This window comes from Solanum pennellii, chromosome 12 (genome assembly GCF_001406875.1).
Source record: "Solanum pennellii chromosome 12, SPENNV200".
Taxonomy (NCBI): domain Eukaryota; kingdom Viridiplantae; phylum Streptophyta; class Magnoliopsida; order Solanales; family Solanaceae; genus Solanum; species Solanum pennellii.
In genome coordinates this window covers 58,970,337-58,991,610 of record NC_028648.1, presented here as the reverse complement: position 1 = coordinate 58,991,610, position 21,274 = coordinate 58,970,337, and the positions used below count along the sequence as shown (strand labels likewise).

Here is a 21,274-nt window from a genome sequence, read left to right as displayed (position 1 = left end):
TAGAGACCGTATTCTCTATTTTACTCTCCAAACATAGAAAATAGCGGGGGTCGGAGATAATCTAGCAACAGCAAGATAAAAGGCACTTAGCCATCAGCTTTCATTTATAAGAGATTGAGATTCAATATGCAATATACACTAGCTTCAAAACTTATTTTTGGAGCAACATTGTGTACAATAGTTCATTCCAAGCATCTGGAACACCAGCTACACACCAGTGGCTGCAGTCCATCGACGCGCCACTGGCAATTCTTGAGGGGTGTCCGTCTTTTCGTAGTTGTGTAAGCAGTGTAATATCAAGTAAATTGACAGGCATTGTCATGTTACTTAGGACACTTTTCACCACTGCCTCTCCTGCATATCTTTCACCTGGATAAGTTGATTCCTCTATTGGCTTTGTTTGTCCACTGCAATCCTTCACCATTGGTTCATCCCAATCCTTGCCACTAAAATTGAGGAAACAGAACCAAGTTAAATAAAATGGACTAATATTCTACTAGACAAATCATATACAAACTTGCAAGAAAATGTGATTGATGTACAATTCGTCGAGACTTAAGATGTCATTTGGTTCACGTACTACTAGCTTTGTCCCAATTTATATGACAAACTTTCCAATTTTGCCTGGTCTAAAAAAGAACAACATGTTTCTTTATTTGACGAATATTTAATGGCACTATCAACATTTTATTCAGCTTGAGTCCCACTTATTTGACAAGAAGTATATAAAAGTGTACTCTTGGAACATTGCAAAATCTTCTCATATTTCTTAAACTCCGTGCCCGATCAACTACATCACATAAATTGGGATGGAGGGAGTAGTATGTTCGGATCAAAAATAAAAGCCCGTTCACGAAGCATCATCTCGTGTTCACGGAAGGTTTGTAGAAGGATCATACCCCAAGGGGATGTAGTACGTGTAGGCAACCTACCATGACAGAAGCAATAGTGACTGATACATATCACGGCTACAATTTGTGACCTATAGGTCAGATGGAGACAATTTTACTGTCGTTCTAAGGTTTATGTTGAGATTTTAATGTGAACGACACCTAAATGCTTAGACGAGAAAAAGAGAAGTTGTCTGATAATTAACTTACTAATAATGAACAGCAGAAATTCCTTGGAAGAACACTTTAGTCACAGCAGGATCAATGTTGGAATCAACCCAATTAGCCCAAGTAGTTAATGCGATATTATATGCTTCCATATGGTCCATCTCCTTGTATAGTTTGTCACCAACTTGAAAATAGTCCCAACTGCGGAAAAAAACAGGACAATGTAATTTTTCTTGTAATACGGAACAATGGAGTTTGGCTTCTATTAAGTTAGTGAAGAAGTGTACGTTTGTAGGCGTCCAGTATGTATCCACCAATGGTAGCTGTTGAAGATTAAGACATCAACTCCTTTCCACTGCTCAGTTCTGCTGAGCGAGTCGAGCTTAAGAACTCGTCCTGCTTCCTCGACCACTAGGTCAACGAGAAATCCGTCTTTCAAGAATGTGACTGTGAACTCAAACTCCTTCACAAGCCAAAAACGAACATGAGAAAGAAGGGCAGAATACATATCAGAAAGTTAAAATCAGTTTCAGAGCAAGGAGATATTTTTTAATAACCTTAGTGTCCCGTCTAGCTACCTCGACTAATAGTACGAGATACCTGTCACCTCCGACCAGCAACAGGTACCAAGTAACATGTTCATCAAGGCGAGGAAAAGATGAGGAAAAATCACCTTATAATTTTGTGTCTGCTAGGATTTTAGTGTTTATCAAATCTCATAACAATCTATGTTGCTCGAATCTTCCAAAAATGTTGGCGCATTCATGCTCGATCCTCCAAAAATGAATACTTTCAGAGGATCCGACAGATACCTGGGGACGTTTTTGGAGATTCCGAGCAACATAGTCACATAGAGAATAATAGAATGTCATGCTCGCGACAGGGTAATTACTGAATCCTGTTAAAGTATTTAGCAGTTGATGCTTCTTTGTGCTGGATAGAAAATTCATCATAGGCCATGAAAATCGAAGAACGATTGCAGTTTAACCTTTTGGTACTAACCACAAGAATTAATATATATGAAAATTTGCTAAAACGAAGGATCTATCACAGATTTGGATCATTTTCAAGTTAGATTTTTCAGTTACATCAAAAGGAGCAAGGGCTCTTGTTATACATTTATAATACACACAGGCTCGCTTGTTAGACTGAGCTGTAGATGGATGACATGTTAGATTACAACAAGTATTAATCGGTCTAATTAAGCTTAGAAGAATTCCAGCAATTAGCCTCTCTGCCGGATCTAAGATCATTTACTATATGTTATCCATCTGTAAACATGCTGGCATTGTTGAAATTGGGAGGCGGATCATATCCACTTATACTAATCTAGTAAATTAGTACTACTTGTTTTAACCTGTCAACATCACGACTCTTACTCTAATCAAAAGACTAAGCACCCCTATTGAACATAGGTCGCCAAACTACGATAGAGAGTTTCACTTTTGAAGTGTCAGTCACGGCCTTTTGAAGTGCTTACTAGCACACCACGCCAAGTTCAATCAAGTCAAAAAGGCTTTGATGGCTCAAGATTTATATTACAGAAAGGATAGTGATGGGAAGAGGTGCAGCCCTTGATTGGCCCCAACGTCGGAGCACTTTTACCAACAACAACAATATGTCCAGTGTAATCTCATTAGGTGAAGTCTGGGAAGGGTAGGGTGTACGCAGACCTTACCTTTACCTCGTGAATGCAGAGATATTGTTTTCCAAAGACTCTCAGCTCAAATAACTCATAACAAAGCAATGTTAAAAATAACATATAGACACGCACTACAAGAAAAGTGTGAATTACATGAGGATTTTCCTGGGAATAAGTATCAAAATTTGCACGAAAATAAGTTTCCTACGAATTTTCATACAATCCTCAGAAAAATCCCCGTGTAATTCACGGTTTTCTTATAGTGATGCAAAGCAGACATAACATAATAACGAAATCATTACATAGCATTCAAGTCTACCAAACAGAAGATGATAGAGGGGCTGAGGGGCAACGATTAAGTCGACTTACCGGGAATGAAAGAACGGAACGGTTTCTTGTCCTGTCAAATGTGTAACTAGAATTTGGAACTGCAGCATGAAGCATGCATGCTAGTGATTGCCACTGGTTATTGCTCAATGAATCCCCCACAAACATGAAGTTTTTGCCTTTGAAGTTTTTCAATAAATCTTCACCATTGAACCTATATATGCCATAATCCATAAAAAAAAATCATTTTAACAAGTATTTGACTACACTGACGAAGTCAGAATTTTAATTAAACACACAAATAAGTCAAATGAGAGTTCAACGTGTACTATATATGCATAAAAAATTATTTACCAAGAATCTAGTGAGCTACCTTTACTTAAAAAAAACAGGCTCGTAAACTAATTCTAGCTTTCGACTCTACAAGCACGAAATTTAATAGAAAAATAAAACAAGTCATTATGTTACCTGGGGAGGTCACAATCTGTAGGCTGCCATCTATATTTGAGATAAAAATTATCTTTTCTTCCATTTTTGATGCAATTAAGACCTTGGTCTATAAATGGACATTGTAAAGAATCATAAATTGGATAAGATTCATCAAAAATCCAACTTCCTTCAAAAATATTACAGCTCCTCAATTTTACTGTTAATAGATGTAGAAAAACAAGAAAAAGGTAGATTTTGGTAACTGTTTTTGTAGACATTGTGAAAATTTAGAACACAAATTGAGAGTTGTTATGAAAATTGGGGCAAAATAAACAAAAATTGTAGTGTTTAATAATCAATGTGTGTATGTAGAGTTTGGTGTGGATAAATTAGTTGGTTGTCTTGTTTTAGTACTGGTATTATATAGTGGTAAAAAGTGCACTATAATTAGTAAAGTAAGCAACTGAAAAATGTCACCAACATTCTTTGTGTGAATGCTATGTCCTCTCCTCCTTTCCGGTTTACTTTTCGATGTCAAATTATCTGTCGTGTTTTTTTTTTTGTTTTTTTTTTTGTTATAAAACATTTAAGTTATATCTTTTTTTGAGTTTCGTATCTAAATTATTAAAAGAGTAATTATATTAGTTTGAGAAACACACTATAATAGTGTGTGTAATACGCTTCTTTTATTTAAAAACTTTTTTCCATGACATTTCACATGGATCGACGATCTTAATAAAAAATTAATAATAAACTACTATTTCAAAATTAAAAATATTTTTTATAAATAAAAATCATACTTTACCCCACTCTAATATCTATGGTTAAACAGATATTTGAATATAAATTTTAAAAATTTGATCCAAAATATATGGTCAAACATATATAGTCTGTTTTCATTGAATATTTACTTCACTTATGTGTCATCTGTCTATAATGGAGGTGTTTGTATTACTCAAGAAATATTAGTAACACTATCTATGGTTAAACGGATATTTGCAGATAAATTTTTAAAATTTGATCCAATATATATGCTCAAACATATATAGTCTTTGTTCATTCAATATTTACTTCATTCATGTATCATCTCTCTATAATTGAAGTGTTCGTATTACTCAAGAAAAATAAATAGTACTATCTATAGTTAAACACATATTAGAAGATAAATTTTTAAAATTTGATCTAAAATAATGGTCAAACATACATAATCTTTTTTCATTCAATATTTACTTTATTTATGTGTCATCTCTCTAAGGCGTTCGTATTACTCAAAAAAAATTAATAGTACTATCTATGGTAAACATATATCTGAAGATAAACTTTAAAAATTGATCCAAAATATATTGTCAAATATAAATAGTCTTTGTTCATTAAATACTTACTTCATTTATGTGTCATCTCTTTATAATTAAGGTGTTCGTATTACTCAAGAAAAACTAATAGTACTATCTATGGTTAAATAGATATTTGAAGATAAATTTTTAAATTTTGATCCAATAGTCAAAAATATATAGTCTTTGTTCATTGATTATTTACTTTATTTATGTTCATCTCTCTATAATTACGGTGTTCAGATTACTCAAAAAAATTTAGTAGTACTAAGTTATAATGAGAGAGAAAAATTGATTCCAACATCTTACCTGACATATTTAAAATCATAAGATTAAAGAATATCATGATACATTATAAATAACGTTAATTTAAAATTAAAATTTTTTTTAAAGAGTATTATCTACAATTAAATTAAAACACATAAGTTTAAACGAAGTAGATATTGGACGCAAAAAGTTAGCCTTGTCACATGGTTTACACTTTCTCAGTATGAACGAAACACAATCTTCACTTTTGTTTGTCAGTAAAAGGAGGCTTTTTTCTCTACCTTTATGCCTTTACTCAAATTCATATTTAATTGGATTTTTAAATGCAAATATCAAATTTTCGGTGGAAAATAAAAAAACAAAGTTTTTCCATTCAATAAGATTATTAGTCAGTAGTTATATTATAAGAAAATATCAGATTTAGTATTACATTGAATTCAATCAAATGAATACCATAATCACACAATTACCATATATATGTTCAGTATTAAATTCTAATAGTAAACATGGCTTAAGAAAGTAATTCTCAGTAATTCATGGAGTAACTCCTTGATATATTTCCTACAATTGCAAATATTTCCACAAAGATGTGTTTCGAAGGAGATACATTTACAGTTTTCCTATAAGAAACAATTATTCCAATAATTACATATCCGATTTGGCCTATGGACGAATATGCAAGCATACGTTTCATGCTTGTTTGAGTAATAGAGCTGACTTCAATCACCTCTACCAACTAAGGTTCTGTTGTTGTCCAGAGATTCAACCCGACTGTCCATCTGGCACATAGATTCATTACCATAGGAACTACAATTCGTGAATAAGCATGAAAAAATACAGTGCAGCCAGGCGTAGAACTAGCATGATCATGACGGGGTATAAGCATCTCACTGACAATTAGACCAATGTTACCTGTATGCTGCTGCTGATCAACTCATCGGATATCTGAAGAAGCGATTAAGAGACATTTTGACTAAGTCTCAAAATGTCCATCAGCAACTGACTGACAGAAGCCTTTATATCATCTGGTATTACTAACAGGGGAGGAACTGATTCCAGAGCATGTCATATCGGCTTTCCAGACATTCTGATTCACAAACTTGCGTGATGCATTTAAGGCACATTTGTTGCATACTGAAGTAAACATGTCATGTTTCAAATCATAAGGGGAATGTAGGAGGAAATTCGATAATATCCCAAAAAAAAAAGGAAATTTTACTATCTTATTTAATCCAAGGAGCAGATAAGGGAAGTGATGAAATTTCCTAAGATCAAAAGAGACTCACATCAACTTCTTGAATTCTGAAATATGCACACAACCTCTTAGCAGGAAAAACAGTCGTGTTTGCAACAGAAGGGCAACCAAAAAGGGCAACTTTTTTCAAGTCACTGCCAGACAACCATCTGAACAACCAAATTTAATAGATTAAGGAACTGAATAAAGAAAGCTAAACTAAGAAAAACATACCAAACATAGCACAAGCACAAGCAACATGTGGTAATTCGTCTACAAACCGTGCCAACACACATGAAAGACGGCATCAGTCCATTCCTTTTCAAGTTTGGAAAAGGGCCAAAAATATCTCTAACCTAATGAAATGGTTCACAAATACCCTTTGTTAACCTTTAGGTCTAAAAGTACCGTTAACAATTTTTTTGGCTCAAACATACCTCTAAAACTAACGGATTTGGGTCTTTAAAATAGCTTAAAAGGGCCAAAAATACCCCTAACGTTTTGAGAATGGCTCAAATACCAATTGTTAACCTTATGGTCTAAATATACCCTTAATGCTCTTTTTAGGGGGCTCAAGCATAGCCTTGTAACTAACGGACCAGCCTTGGTCAAACTTGGGTCTTTTAAAACAGTCACGTGTCATTCTAAGCTTGCCAGATTTCTAATATAGGATTAAAGTAAAGCTCACTCATTTATCAAACCCAGCCCATTTTATTACAAATTCATCACCCCATACAATTTTTTCTACCCATAAGCATCTGTTATTTCCTAGAAGCTTAGAGGTGATAGGCGATTTACGGCTAAACTTTAGTACTTCAAACTAGAGATTGTGGGTCATAACTTCATTGGATGTTGAAAGATTCTTCTTGATCAATCAATTTCAAAATCTTGTTAATAAGGCAACTTTTTTACTACTTTATATGAAACTTTTTTTCTATTTAGATTTGATGCATTTGAGTGGAAGTCTTTCAGGAACAATCTCTCTACCTCCACAAGATAGGGATAAGGTTTGCGTACTCTATCCTCCCTAGGCCCACGTATAGGATTATATTGGTATGATGCAGTGCTATTTAAGGCGAGCGCCTTTCGCCTTTGGCGACAAGGCAAGGCGAGGCAATTACTCTATCCTCCCTAGGCCCACTTGTAGGATTATATTGGGTATGATGCAGTGCTATTTAAGGCAAGCGCATTTCGCCTTTGGTGACAAGGCGAGGCGAGGCAATCTCTGAAAGTTGTACCATGGCGATCAAAAGGCGCTAGGGACGTGGCGTGGCGATGCAATAGGCGTCGCCTTTTTTTTTCTTTTTTGAAGTTTGATTTAATAAATAAAAGCCAATTAGGGTTTTTCTTTGGTATTTTTGCAAACTCACCTCAGATTAGGTGTCACAACTGCTGCTCCTCCTCACTGGAGACTTACGCGACCTTCGCGAATCGCGACGCTGCTGCTCAGGTACGACTTGCGGGACTGTTGCTTGGGTACGACCCTGGAGACTTACTCAAATCTCTTATTCTCTTCTTTTCTTCTTCTTCTTTGTTTTTCAGCAGTACGACTATGGCGAGGTAGACCCTTGTTGCCTTTCGCCATCCAAAACAGTGGTATGATGTAGATGTTGTTTAAATAGTTGCGGACTCTTCACTTTTAATGCTGCACTTGTCTCAAATTCTTCAAAAATACACTACTTTTGGCCAATCAGACACGCACCCGTTGACATTTTTGAAGAGTCCAAGCCACATAGGTTGTTTGTATGAAACTTGTTATGGTTTGAGATTTCTATATTCTTGGGCCTTGGCCTTCGATAAAAAAAATTACTCCAAATCATGCTGAATTTTATAATGCTTTCTCTTGAAATTGTTTTTTTAATCCATCTGTGTTGAAACTTTTAATGGCTTTGTTTACTACTCCATCTGTCCTGAGAACTCACATGTTTAGAAGATGAAAACTGCAAAGATGAGAATGTGGAGGTAGATGTGATACTCATAGGGATAAGACTAGAAACTAATATATCTGGGACAATGTAGGAGTTGCCTCTATGGTGCATAAGATAAGGAAAGTGAGGGTGACATGGTTTTGGACATGCAAAGAGGAGAAGTATAGATGCCTAGTGAAGAGCAGCCAGAGAACTTCTCCCCTGGAGAGTGGAAAATGCAAAAAGGGCTACAACTGAACCTCAAAAAAAGTACCTGAGAGCATTTATGATATTGTATGTGTTGGGAGGTATTAGAGCCCTTCAATATTTCTTGTGTAGTGAATTCAATGTTCTAAAGAATTTGCAGTAGATGAGGTGAAGAGAATGTGATTTCTCCTAATACATCTATGCTACATGAAGAAACTTCACTATGATGAATAGTACTAGGAGTATTTCTTTCATGTTTAACAATTTGATGATTTTATAGAGAATTTTATCTCCTTTCTCTTTCCCTTTCCTGCTCATGGAGAAAAGAGGGTTGGAAGCGGATATAATGATGTCTCATATCGCTCAAGACCAGTACAAATCTATGACTTAGCACTTTTTGGTGAGAAGTGTAGAACTCTGGTCAACATTTTTCTTTACTTGAGGAATCCGAAAGAATGACATTTTTTTATGATCGTGGTGTCCCCAGCTTTCGTGCCCCTCGATTAAAAATGACATATTCCCCAAACACACAACATAATCAGTTATCAGTTTGCGAATGTCAGCTTCTATAAGGCGTAGACATAGACAAATACTTCCCCAGTTTTTCTATGATTAGCAAACTAAATTCTATCAGAAGTGCATTGTTGAAAGATTTTGGTATATCAACAAAACACAAATTAGACAATGCAAAACCTCAAGTCCTCAATGATCAAATGTTACAGTCAGAGAATGACCACAACCAATTCATGTAACCACCTAATTCACAAACAATTCATGTAATTTCTTACTTTTTCCCTCATTTTCTGATACCCCATTAGCATTTCGAACTTCCTTCTTCCCATTATCCTTTTCCTCATTCCTCTTCTACAGCAAAACCATCATTTCTCCCTCCAATTTTCTCAACTTACACTTCAATTTTTCGTTTTCAGTTTAATCCTCACTTTCTGATTGTTTAGAATTTTCAAAAGAGGTTAACAGCTTCTTGAGGAAACACCCAATGGTTTCTTTGCTTTTGTTTCTTGGCTACACTATTTGAACTAGTTGATTCTTTCTGAAACTGAACTGAAAACAAAAAGGGTCTCCAAAAAGATGATGAAAATTGATATGGCATTGAAGAGTTCAAGCATGCAAATGCTATTAGGTTTGGGGGAAGTTGAAGAATTGTTGGAAAACGCCAAGAATTGAATTTTCTCAACTATATCATTGGTGCGTTTTTGGTTATTTGGTCATTGAACCATAGATGAGCATATAGAGGGAACATGAGGTTCTTCCAATAGAAGGGTTTTAGGGGTTTTGCAAGCAATAAGTCTACGGCTTACAGCTGTGGACTCTAATTTTTATGGGTTTGGGCCAAAACAGAACTACATGGAGTTCCTTATGGGATAAATTCCCAAGTTTTTCTACGGATTGTCCTTCAAACAGACTAGTGTTTAAATTTTGTCACTTTTGTATTTCAGGTGTTAATTTTTGCTTCTGCTGCTCAATTAATAGGAATATCTGGACCAAAGTCTAGACCTAATCTGGTCGAAGGAGGATTTGAGGACCAAAATGGACTGAGAGGATTGGTTGAAGGCGAAGTTGGTATTGGTACCAAAACAGCTCCAGCACTTGAGAAGATTCGAGCAGAGATGAGGTACTGCTAGATTCCACTGCTTCCTTAACCAGCCTAAATGAAGTTTTTCGATTATAAATTACCAGGTCAATATTTATGGTGTGGTTTCTTTTTATTGGCAGACATGTGTGTGCTAAACGAGAAGAAATCATAAGGATATTAGAATATCTCGAGAAAGTATGAATGGAAGTTAAGTTCTTGTTAGATGTTCAGATATCTTTTTCTTGTAGCTTCAACATGACTTGATTCGTTTTATTGCAGGGTGGTGATCCTCTTGCATTCAGACATGTGAAGATTGTTTCACCTACTGTGCAATCCACCTCACTGAAATGTATGGAAAAGAAGCGGAAACGTGTGGCTGCTAATGATGATGAAAAATAAACTACAGGTAAAAAGAAAGAGACAAGGAAGAAGAAGAAACTATAGAATAAGTGTTTCCGCAAACACATTGTTAGTATTAATGTATTGGGCATTGGATGGAATGTTTTAAGTTGTCCGATGATGTCATTAATCGGTGGCTAGTGCTTTGTAATGCAATTCAGGATTCGGTTAGTTATCAGATACTTTCTTAATCATTTTATTCATATTATGGATGTTTTGTTCTCCTATAAAATTTTTGCTAATTATATTTACATGGTTTAAGACACAAGTGATTCCAGCTTATAGTGCACCACATTTGCTTAACTGTTGCTCATGCATTGTTGGTAAAGGGTATACCATATTAGGTGGGTTGCTTTACAAAAAATCCTAAGTTTTGCCTATCCCTACCTTCTGGTGGTAGAGAGGTTGTTTCCAAAAACACCTCAACTCAAGTGTATCAAATCAAAATAGAAAAATCTTCAGATAAAGAAGTAAAAAATTTACCTTAATAACAAGACTTTGAAATTGATTGATCAAGAAGAATCCTTTAATATCCAAAAGTTATGACCCACAATCCCCAATTTAAAGTACAAAAGCTTAGCACTAAATAGCCTATTCCCTCTAAGCTTCTAGGAAATAACCTCTGGAAGAAAAGATTGTATTAGGTGTTTAATTTCTTAAAATGAAAATGGGTTGCGTTTTAATAAATGTGTGAGTTTTAATTTAATCTTGAACTAAAAATGTGGCAAGCTTAGAATGATGTGTGACTGTTATGAAGATCCAATTTTGACCCAAGTTGGCCCGTTAGTTTTAAGGGTATGATTGAGCCCAAAATAAACATTTAAGAGTATTTTTTGACCAAAAGGTTAAAGGAGGGTATTTTGATCCATCTTCAATGTGTTAGGGATATTTTAGGCTCATTTCCACTATTTTGATGATCCAAATTTGACCCAGGCTGGTCGTTTAGTTTCACATATATGTTAAAGCCCGAAAAAACTGAAGGATATTTTTAGACTAAAGTTAACGGAGGGCATTTGTGAGCCATTTTCAATACGTTAGGCGTATATTTGACCCTTTTCTGAACTTGGAAAGATATGAAGTGTCGTTGTCTTTCATCTGCATCGGAAAGTCTATGAATTACGAACAATTATAAAATCATTTACTAAATAAATGAGTGGGTTTTAATTAGAAAATGGTTTATTTTATTTTTCGTAATTCATAGACTTTTAAATTGTTCTAATGCAGATGAAAGACAACATCATTTCATACCTTTTCAAGTTCGGAAAAGGGAAAAGATACGCCTAACGTATTGAAGAAGGCTCACATATGCCCTCCGTTAACCTTATGGTCTAAAAATACCCTTGAGTTTTTTTGAGCTAAAATGTATATGTGAAACTAAATGACAAGCCTGGGTTGAATTTGGTTCGTCAAAATAGTGGAAATAAACCAAAAATATTCCTAACGCATTCAAAATGGATCACAAATACCTTCCATTAACCTTTTAGTCAAGAGATACTCTTAACATTTTTGGGGCTCAAACATACCCTTGAAACTAATGGACCAGGCTGGGTCAAAACTCGGTCTTTCAAACAGTCACGTGTCATTCTAAGCTTGCCACATACTTAATGCATGATTATATTAAAACCCACACATTTACACAAACCCAACTTTTTTTCATTTTAAGAAATTAAACACCCGATACTATCTTTTCTTCCAAGGGTATCCGTTATTTCCTAGAAGTTTAGAGATAATGAGGCGATTTAGGGCGAAACTTTTGCACTTCAAACATGGAAATTGTGGGTCATAACTTCATTGGATGTTGAAGGTTCTTCTTGACCAATCAATTTTGAAGTCTTGTTATTAAGGTAATTTATTTTAATGCTTTTTATGAAACTTTTTCTATTTTCGTTTGATGCACTTGAGTCTAGGGCTTTTCGGAAACAACCTCTCTACCTCCACAAGGTAGGGATAAGGTTTGCTTACTCTCTACCCTCTCCAAAACCACTTGTAAGATTACACTGGGTATGATGTTGTTGTTGCTTTTACGGAACTTTTTATGGTTTGGGATTTCTATATTCTTGGCCTTCGACAAAAAATATTACTACATCCATGTTGAAGCTTTTATTGCTTTCTAATGAAGCTGATTTTTTACTCTATCTGTGTTAAAGCTTTTAATGGATTTGTGCTAAAGTTTGAGAACCACCTCCATGATTCTGGTAAATCTGGATTATTATGGTGATTTGTTGTTCAAAGTCTTGATCTTAAAAGGTTTGGTTTTGCCCATCCTTAAATATAAACACTTGAAAGAACATCTAACGTACCATTTGTATCTTAAGACTTTCTGAGTCACTCTTTTCTATCTTAAAACTCTTACATTAGCAATTGCATATAACTTTCCTAGGTTCTGGATATCGTTACAAGTCATTACCTTTTTCCAACTCTTTGTACTTGTCTAATTTTTCGCTGATTTCTTTAGTCCTTTCCCTTCTAAACACCCTGAACTCCTCACTATAATAATCTCTAGATGCAGGGTCATTACCTTCCTCCTTCTCAAAATTATCACAATCAGTTCCAGCACTTACAGTGCCCAAAGAAACCTCACTATGATGAATAGCATAGTACAATGAGCAGCCACATACTCTTCACCCTCATCTACTGCAATAGGTTTTAGTACATTGGAATCACTACGCAATTATTATATTGAAGGGTTCTAAGCCTCCAACACATAAAACTTACTAGATTGTCATTTAACTAACTTTTCATCTCACCAAAACCTAAATTTTCCATATATTCTCAATAAATATCATTATATGGAAATAATTCTATGTTATACTCCTTGCCACATGTGTATGTGTCTTTAATATAGATCAACTGAAGTACGAACCAAAATACCCCATAATTGAAAATCAACTTAGCATTTAATTCATTCTTTAGAAACCAACTCATCCAAGCCATAAAATAAAGGAAATAGTGACCACGGCGAAGATATGCGAACAAAAAAAAGATGATGGAATCTAACGACATACAACAAACAAAGTAATCACAAATGAATAAATAACCCCCAACCACGAGTGCAATAAATAAATTTCCTTCATACAAATCAAGAAGGGACCGCATCGAAAATGAATTAGTAAGCAAAGCCATGATTCTAAGACATGCAAGAAGCAGTATTAGAGAAGTGAAGTGATTGAGCATAGAAAAGAGAGGACTCTTCCACTAGACAGTGTCCTCTGAAACCTTCAGTTTTGTTCAGGCAATCATATCTGCTAAGAATTTCTGTTAGACAATTTTGTGTAAAAATAAAAAAAGAGGGATTTGTAATTTGTGTCTGATCAATCTGATGTAGGTGTGTAAGATGAGTTCTTACACGTTAGACAATGTGATGATTTTATAGAGCATTTCCTCTCCTTTTCTATCCCTTTTCTGCTCATGAAAAAAAATGAGAGAGGGATATAACGGTGTCACTCATATCACTTATGACATCACAAATCTATGACGTCACAAATCTATGACGTACTGAAATTTGCGCAAAATTTTTTATATACCTAAGGAATCCAAAAGAATGATCTATTACTCAAACCCCTCAACATCATCGATTTTGGTAGATCGACAAACTGAACAAATGTAACAGGCAGAAAACTGATCACAACCAACATTAAAATAGGTCAATATAACTAATGTTGATCCTTGGTTAAATCATAGGCATAGCTACCCTCTAAGCAAGTAATATCAAACTTCTTCCTAGGCAAAAAGTTTGAATCTTTAAAGTACCCTTCATTATATAAATGAGTCCTAAACATCACCATATCAAGTGAAAGTTCTTTGTACACCGTATTATCCTCCATAGTCAACGACATTGATTTTCTTAATTCCACAATCTTATTACTCTATTCATCCACAAACAATTTGTGTAACTTTTTGCTCTTTCCCTCACTTTCCGACATCCCATTACTATTTCTAGCCTCCACCTTCTATTACCTTATTCATTTTTCTCTTCTCCATTTTCATGTGCCTTATCAGTTTACAAACTCTTCGTTTCTATGTTTACACAAGGCATAGACAAATACTTCCAATATATTCCCAATTATTAGGATACAGAATTCAATGAAGAATGTCATTGTTGAAGATTTTGGTAGATTACCAAAAGACAAATTAGACCAATAAACTTCGATGAATAAATGTAAACAAACACAGAAAACTAACTATAGGAAAAAATATGAAAATGCGTGAATGTAACTTAATTGATCCTTACTTAGCAATCTCTTGGTGATCTCTACCAAACTGCTCAGCTGCATACTTTACAAAATCACGAGCATAGCTATTCTCGAAGCAAGTAATGTCAAACTTCCTCCTAGGCAAAATGTTTGAATCTTTAAAGTACCTGCATTGCATAAATGAGTCACAAACATCACCCGTATCAGGTGAAAGCTCTCTGTACACCGTATGATCCTCCATTCATTAACAATTCATGTAATTTGTTACTCTTCCCCTCATTTTCCAATACCTCATTAACCTTTCTAGCTTCCTCCTTATAATCCCTTTCATTTTTCCTCTTCTCACGCAAAATTCAAACTTTTTCCTCCAATTTTCTCAATTAACACTTCAGTTCTTTGTTTTCAGTTTCATCCTCACTTCTTGAAAGAAAACACCCAATGGTTTCATTGATAAACTATCTGAACTGGTTGATTCCTTCTGAAACTGAACAAAAAACGAAAAGGGTCTCCAAAAATTGGTGGAATCATAGATGAGAGCATATAGAGCGAAGAGAGATTATGAGATTAGAGGGGTTTTAGGGTTTCAGCTAGTACCCAAAATATTTTGTTAACTTTAGTTAAAATTTTCATATTTAATATCAATAAAAAATATGGAGAGACTAAAATCATAGAGCTCCTTTGGTTTTTTTATTTTTCATATCTCGTTAGTTAATATTTTTATAAATGAGCGAAATGATATATCTAACACAAAGTATAACACATAAATATTATTCTTAAAATTTCAGGTGATAACTATGACTTTTAACTTTGAATATGCACAATTAGGCATTTAAACTTGAATAACATTGAACAAATAGACACATTCGTCCTACATGACACTTAACATGACAATTTTGTGTCATACGTGTATTATGTCGCATAGAACACGTGTGTATCCTAGATGTACATCGATCTCTTCGATTTTATGCATTATCTATTCGCTTTATCCGTTTTTGATTTTCAAATATGCTAAAAAAATAACCATAATTTTTATCGGTTTTTGGCATATTGATTTTAGTCTTTAACGGTTCGGTTTTCGATTTAACTAATAAGAGAATACTTATGAAATAAATATATGACTAATTAATTTGACCCGACAAGTTAATAATTAACTTTACAAATGCTTATAAAATAAAAACAATAATAACAAGCATAAAAAGAACAATAAATGTGTAACACAACGAGAAATTAAGAGGAATAAGATTTTTACTTTAGGTTTTGACGGTTTGTATAATATGAAGTTGTGAATTCAAAGAAACGGTGAAGTATGAATTGAAGGACAAATGATAAAGACATAACTAGAAAGATATTATGATTAATGTTAATATTTATTATGTGTGGGTAAAAGTAGTAAAATATTATTGTCTTAATGAGTTATCGATTTACCATGTATAAAAATCAATATTGAATCGATAATCTGATAATTTTTTTATAAAGTTATTAAAAATTCGTTAACCCAATAGCAATAAATCACTGACACTTTTTTCTGTTCAATTGATCAGTCGGTTCTACTTTTGAACACCCCTAGTGTATCTTATAGATTATATCATCCTAACTAACACATTTTTAAATTTGTATAATTGCTAATAGTTTTATAATGTATCATATAAGATTATATTACTATAATATTTTGATAGATACAATACTTAGATAAATTGTATCATTTTTCATCATTATAAGGTATCATATATCATCAATTTGAAGAATAACCTAAAAAATATGATACATGGTAGAATTTTTTTAAAAAAAGATAAGAAAATATGTATCGACCCAATTACATTAGTGGTATATAATGTATCATAAACTACACCAATACATTGTATACTTAATGTATTGTATATACAATGTATCAAATTACATTAAAGATGTATTCACTTGCATATAATAATGGGATACTTTTATAATAAAACTACTCAAAATATAATAATTGTAATTGTATCACTTTTCATCATCATATGATATCATATATCATCAATTTGAAGAATAATCTAAAAAATATGATACATGGTAGAATTATAAAGAACATAAGAGATAAGAAAAAAGATATTGACCTAATCACATTAGTGCATATAATGTATCATAAACTACACCAATACACTCAAAATAAAATAATTGTACTATATAACTGTAGTTTGATAATTACAAGCTATAGGTATATTTTAAATGGCAGTCCTTGTATATTCGGTATTATATTCGGTATTAATACAAAATTTGAAAATTTGAAAAAAAAAATAAAAGGAAAAGGAGGTAATTTTGGTTGTGGAAAGGAAAACAGTCACTTAATTGACGCGATCATATCTCTTTGCCAAATAGCATTCATTTATACAAGCAATACCAGGAGTTCACGCTACCATTTGTCACTCTGCAATTCAAAGAATTTCATCATTATACAAGCAAGCAGGTAATACAATGAATTCAACTCATCTGTATGTATGTCGAATTTTTATGCAGAAACGTATTTTTGATTTGCATTGGTTTGTGTTTTTTTATTTGCATTAATCTAAATGAAGAACTTGAAAAAACATAGCAATTGAATTGATTTGTATATGTATGGGAGTTTCATTCGAATAGTTGTTTGCAACCATATTTTAATAGATCGAGAATTAACTATTTTTTGTTTGTGATTGTATAATTACTCCATTGATAATTGGAGATCTTGGCTGAAGAATCTATTTTCAGTTGTATTTGAATTGATCTAAAGGGACGGTTTGATATCTACAATTTGAGTACATAAATGTATAAAAGTAGAAATCAATTGTATAAGCTACTGTAGTTTATGTCAAATTGTTTGTATGTTCTAAAAATTAATCTGAAATGTATAAAAACTGGATATACAAAATTTGAAATGAAACCAGATACATAATTGTATATGCGTAAGAAGTTGTAACTTAGTTGAATACATATAAATAGTTGTAACACTTCAGACACAAATACTCATATACAAAATCGGTTGTATACATATAACACTTCAAATACAAACACTTTATATACAAAACATGTTGTATACGTATAACACTTCAAATACAAAGACTCCATATACAAAATCAATTAAATAGGTATAACACTTCAAATACAAACACTTCATATACCAAATCAAATTGACTACGTATAACACTTCAAATACAAATATTTCATACACAAAATCAGTTGAATACATATAACACTTCAAATACAAACACTTCATATACAAAATCAGTTGAATACGTATAACACTTCAAATACAAACACTTCATATACAAAATATGATAAATATAAATCACGAATGGGAGGGAATGAGTGGAAATTTCAAATTTTGCAATCAATTTTGATTGAGAGAATAAAAAAGAAAATAAGAGTAAGTGATTGAAGAGAGAAAATGAGTCCTTTTGTATATGAGGAAAAGAGTGTTGTACACGGTTATATAAATAAGAAGAATTAAAAAAAACGTAATAATGGAGATTAAATGATTGTAAATGGTAATATAAACAAACATTAGCTATAGTAGATAATTAAGTATTATAAATTTGCTTAGTTAATTTTTCCATTATATGCTACTTTTGAAAGAAAATACTACTACATTTCGCAAAATATTACTGCTATTTTTTAAAAGAAAAAAAAACTAATGTTACTGCTTATAAATTTTTCCCAAGAAAATAACCACAAAATTGAACGGATGAAGTATTTTTTACGAGGAACATATGTACTAGGACACAAATGATAAGTTTATCATGGGACGAACATGGTTTATAGTGTAGTGGTGAGATTTTTGGGATTGCTCCACCTCATTTACTCCGAGGTCTCTGTTTTAGTCTTTAGCGTATGGAGAAAGTCATGCTTGGAGCACATTCCCAAATAGATCCTGCGATCCGCAATCTGAATTTAATCGGAGTTTCTATACTGACTCGAGAAACTAGTGGGAAACCATAACAACAAAAAAAGTCTATCGTGGGGTAGTTTCTTCAAGTAATAATACTAGAGAAGATCGTTGTCATTCTAATTAATGCAAAAAAGGGATTTTGTAGATTTTTAAATTCTTAACAAAAGATAGAAAAGGACTATTTCATTTTATGAAATTGGCAAATAAGTATTGATTGAGACTACACCTATGATCCAAAGTGGCCTTACTTTCTACACAAACCATTTGTTTTTGAGATTGTCTATATTATCTTTCCCTTATTACCACATATCACAACTAAACACATGATAAAAGGCACATATAGGAAATGTCAAGTCCATTCAAGTTGCTTTATTTATTGGAGGTCAATTTTTTGTATTGGTTCAGCTTTTCTCAATTTTGTAGTGGTAAATCTCTTATGTTAATTAACCTCATGAATATGGTAAAGGGACAAGAAAAAAAGGGGGCAAGAGAAATTAAAGGAAAAGGAGTGGAGGCATATAAGAAGGAGACAGATTTTCCAAGTGCCACCAATCATCATACATATAAAGGATGAATTTTTATGGGAGTTCACAATAAGTAAAGCAAAGCTAAGACAAGAAAAAAAGGCTAAAAAAAAAGAAGGAAAAAAAGAAGAAGATATATACATTTGTTTCTGAAAAATAATTAAGTAAATAAAAATATATATTTTTCTAATATTTTAAGGTTTTAAATGTAAAAATCAAGCTCATACGTAAAAAGTTGGTCAAAACATAATCAAGTATATATAATAGTGTCATCACATTTTTCTCTAATTTTAAACTTAAACTAATCACATGCAATTCAATCTTATATAATTCCGTTTAAAACAACATCCCTCCTCCTCCCTCCCATTCCCACTAAGGGCAAATTTAGGGATAGCGAAGGGGTTCACCCGAACCAACTACTCAGTAAAAAAAATATATTATATATAAGACGTTTTTAAAGTGTATATATGTTGAATCTATTAAGTATAAGATTAGAAATTGATTCAAACTTCAGTAGTTGAAAAAATTTAAAAATTACCTTGAGATTCACCTTCAAAAACCTAATTAAGTATTATATTTTTATTTTCTAAAACCCCACACACTTTCCCTATACCCCCATACATTTATTTTTCGATAATGATAATGCAAGAAGATGAGGAATATAGGCTATATGTGTAAACTCTCATGGGTTCAAACAAAAGGTTCCAAGTGATGATGAGTAGCTATAAAATAAATATTTCTATTAGTGTATGTGCTATATAGGTAAAGTGTCCCTTTGACTAAAAAGCCAATATATAGAACGGATGATGTTTATGTTTGTTTCATTTGTAGCAAAACAAATGGCAATACTATGTGAAAATATTGTTACTTAAAATGGCCAATAAATGTTTAGAAACTTCTCGACTTAATTCATTATATCATTTCAAATCTTGTAAATAAGTTAGAATATAAAATTAGGCTAAGATAACAAACATAAAATTCATATTTGTATACTATAGCAAAGTTACATAATTGCACTCCATAGCAAACATAAATATGTATAACTCGCTATACATAGACAATTGAAGTGAATTGTATAAAACGAGAAAGAAAAAGAGACTTGGGCAGATAATATATATTACGAAGTGTATAAAATAAATTGTATAAAACGGATTGTATAATTATAAGTGTATAGGACGATTATATACAATTTGAATTTGTATAAAAATGAGAAAAAGAGAAAGGCAAAAGAGACTTTGACAGGGAACATACAATTGAATCGAATTGTATAAAACAAGAGAAAGAGAGAAATTATATACAATTTGAATTTGTATAAAACGAGAAAGAGAGAAAGGCAAAAGAGACTTGGGTAGGGGAGGAGTACCTTTTATTGTATAATTATACGTGTATAAGACAAAAATATAGGTATTTGCATGTGCATATATAATTTTTCTCGCTTTATACAATTAGAAACACAATTTATACAATTCTATTGTATAGAGCGACAGAGGCGAGCGAGAGAGGGAGAGTGGCGAGCGAGAATATGACGGAAAGACGGACTGACAAACAATTTACTATGAAACACAAATAAATCAAAGAATAATTACTATATTTATTTTATATTATTAGTTTGACATTCTATACAAATATCCCTATAATATTTATACTTGTTTAATTTGATCATGCTTCCTAAAATTGATTCTCCTCAGCAATTCACTCATATTGTATCCAAACTAATTAATAAAAAATCGTTCTACGTTCTTCTCAGACAGAAAGATCCTCCCTCATCATCTATAATTATTTTCATCAATAAATTACTTTTTAATTTAGTGAACGATTTCTACATTTCTTTTGTTAATTATAATTTTATTTTTTAAATATATTTAATTTTATATTGGATAATAAATAAAAATTTCTCTATTTAAAAAAGATGACCTTGTTTCCTTTTTAGTCTATTTAAAAAAATGACTCTTTTCTTTTTTTGGCAACAGTTTATAACTTTTAACTTTCCACATGGTATGTTTAAGATCACACGATTAAAGGACATTTTGATATATTTGACATAACTTTAATTTAGAACCACAAGACTAAAAATTCTTTTTTCTTTTCTTAAACTGCTTTTCAAGTCAAACTTAGTCATTCTTTTTTAAACGATAGAGTAGTGTAAAATAAACAATCATGTACTAGTGTTGACATTGGTTAAAGACTTAAAGTGTACTAAACATATTTTAGGGTGTGTTTGGTATATGAAGGAAAACATTTTTCACCTCTACCCTCGACCTCCCTCC

The 21,274-nt window shown here is 32.6% G+C and overlaps 2 protein-coding genes across 3 annotated transcripts; both read right to left on the bottom strand.

The window, feature by feature from the left end:
- Nucleotides 1-62: 62 nt before the first annotated feature.
- On the bottom strand, nucleotides 63-3,877 carry LOC107005774 (protein trichome birefringence-like 42). The gene is made up of 5 exons (XM_015204432.2): nucleotides 3,496-3,877; nucleotides 3,070-3,241; nucleotides 1,346-1,521; nucleotides 1,101-1,259; nucleotides 63-446 (listed from the first exon to the last, which is right to left on the bottom strand). The coding sequence occupies exons 1-5, from the start codon at nucleotides 3,732-3,734 to the stop codon at nucleotides 152-154; spliced, it is 1,041 nt and encodes a 346-aa protein (XP_015059918.1). The 5' UTR covers nucleotides 3,735-3,877; the 3' UTR covers nucleotides 63-151.
- A 1,628-nt stretch (nucleotides 3,878-5,505) lies between these two features.
- On the bottom strand, nucleotides 5,506-15,212 carry LOC107005407. Of its 2 annotated transcripts, XR_001454875.2 has the most exons (4): nucleotides 14,627-15,212; nucleotides 6,341-6,458; nucleotides 5,967-6,188; nucleotides 5,506-5,833 (listed from the first exon to the last, which is right to left on the bottom strand). XR_001454875.2 is itself a non-coding variant. In XM_015203991.2 (3 exons), the coding sequence occupies exons 1-3, from the start codon at nucleotides 14,827-14,829 to the stop codon at nucleotides 6,168-6,170; spliced, it is 342 nt and encodes a 113-aa protein (XP_015059477.1). In that variant the 5' UTR covers nucleotides 14,830-15,212; the 3' UTR covers nucleotides 5,506-6,167. The 2 variants fall into 2 exon arrangements, 1 of the variants encoding a protein (XP_015059477.1); XM_015203991.2 differs by having other exon boundaries at nucleotides 5,506-6,188.
- Nucleotides 15,213-21,274: the final 6,062 nt, after the last annotated feature.

What these genes read in the sequence shown, in the direction of transcription:
- LOC107005774 (XM_015204432.2), bottom strand. Translation starts at nt 3,734, where the DNA reads ATGTCTACAAAAACAGTTACCAAAATCTACCTTTTTCTTGTTTTTCTA. An exon ending in ACAGATTGTGACCTCCCCAG is followed by an intron (nt 3,242 to 3,495) that starts GTAACATAATGA and finishes TGGCATATATAG; the next exon opens with GTTCAATGGTGAAGATTTAT. An exon ending in CATACTGGACGCCTACAAAC is followed by an intron (nt 1,260 to 1,345) that starts GTACACTTCTTC and finishes TTTTTTCCGCAG; the next exon opens with TTGGGACTATTTTCAAGTTG.
- LOC107005407 (XM_015203991.2), bottom strand. Translation starts at nt 14,829, where the DNA reads ATGGAGGATCATACGGTGTACAGAGAGCTTTCACCTGATACGGGTGAT. An exon ending in GATCACCAAGAGATTGCTAA is followed by an intron (nt 6,459 to 14,626) that starts GTAAGGATCAAT and finishes TTGGTTGTTCAG; the next exon opens with ATGGTTGTCTGGCAGTGACT. An exon ending in TCAGAATTCAAGAAGTTGAT is followed by an intron (nt 6,189 to 6,340) that starts GTGAGTCTCTTT and finishes TGTTTACTTCAG; the next exon opens with TATGCAACAAATGTGCCTTA.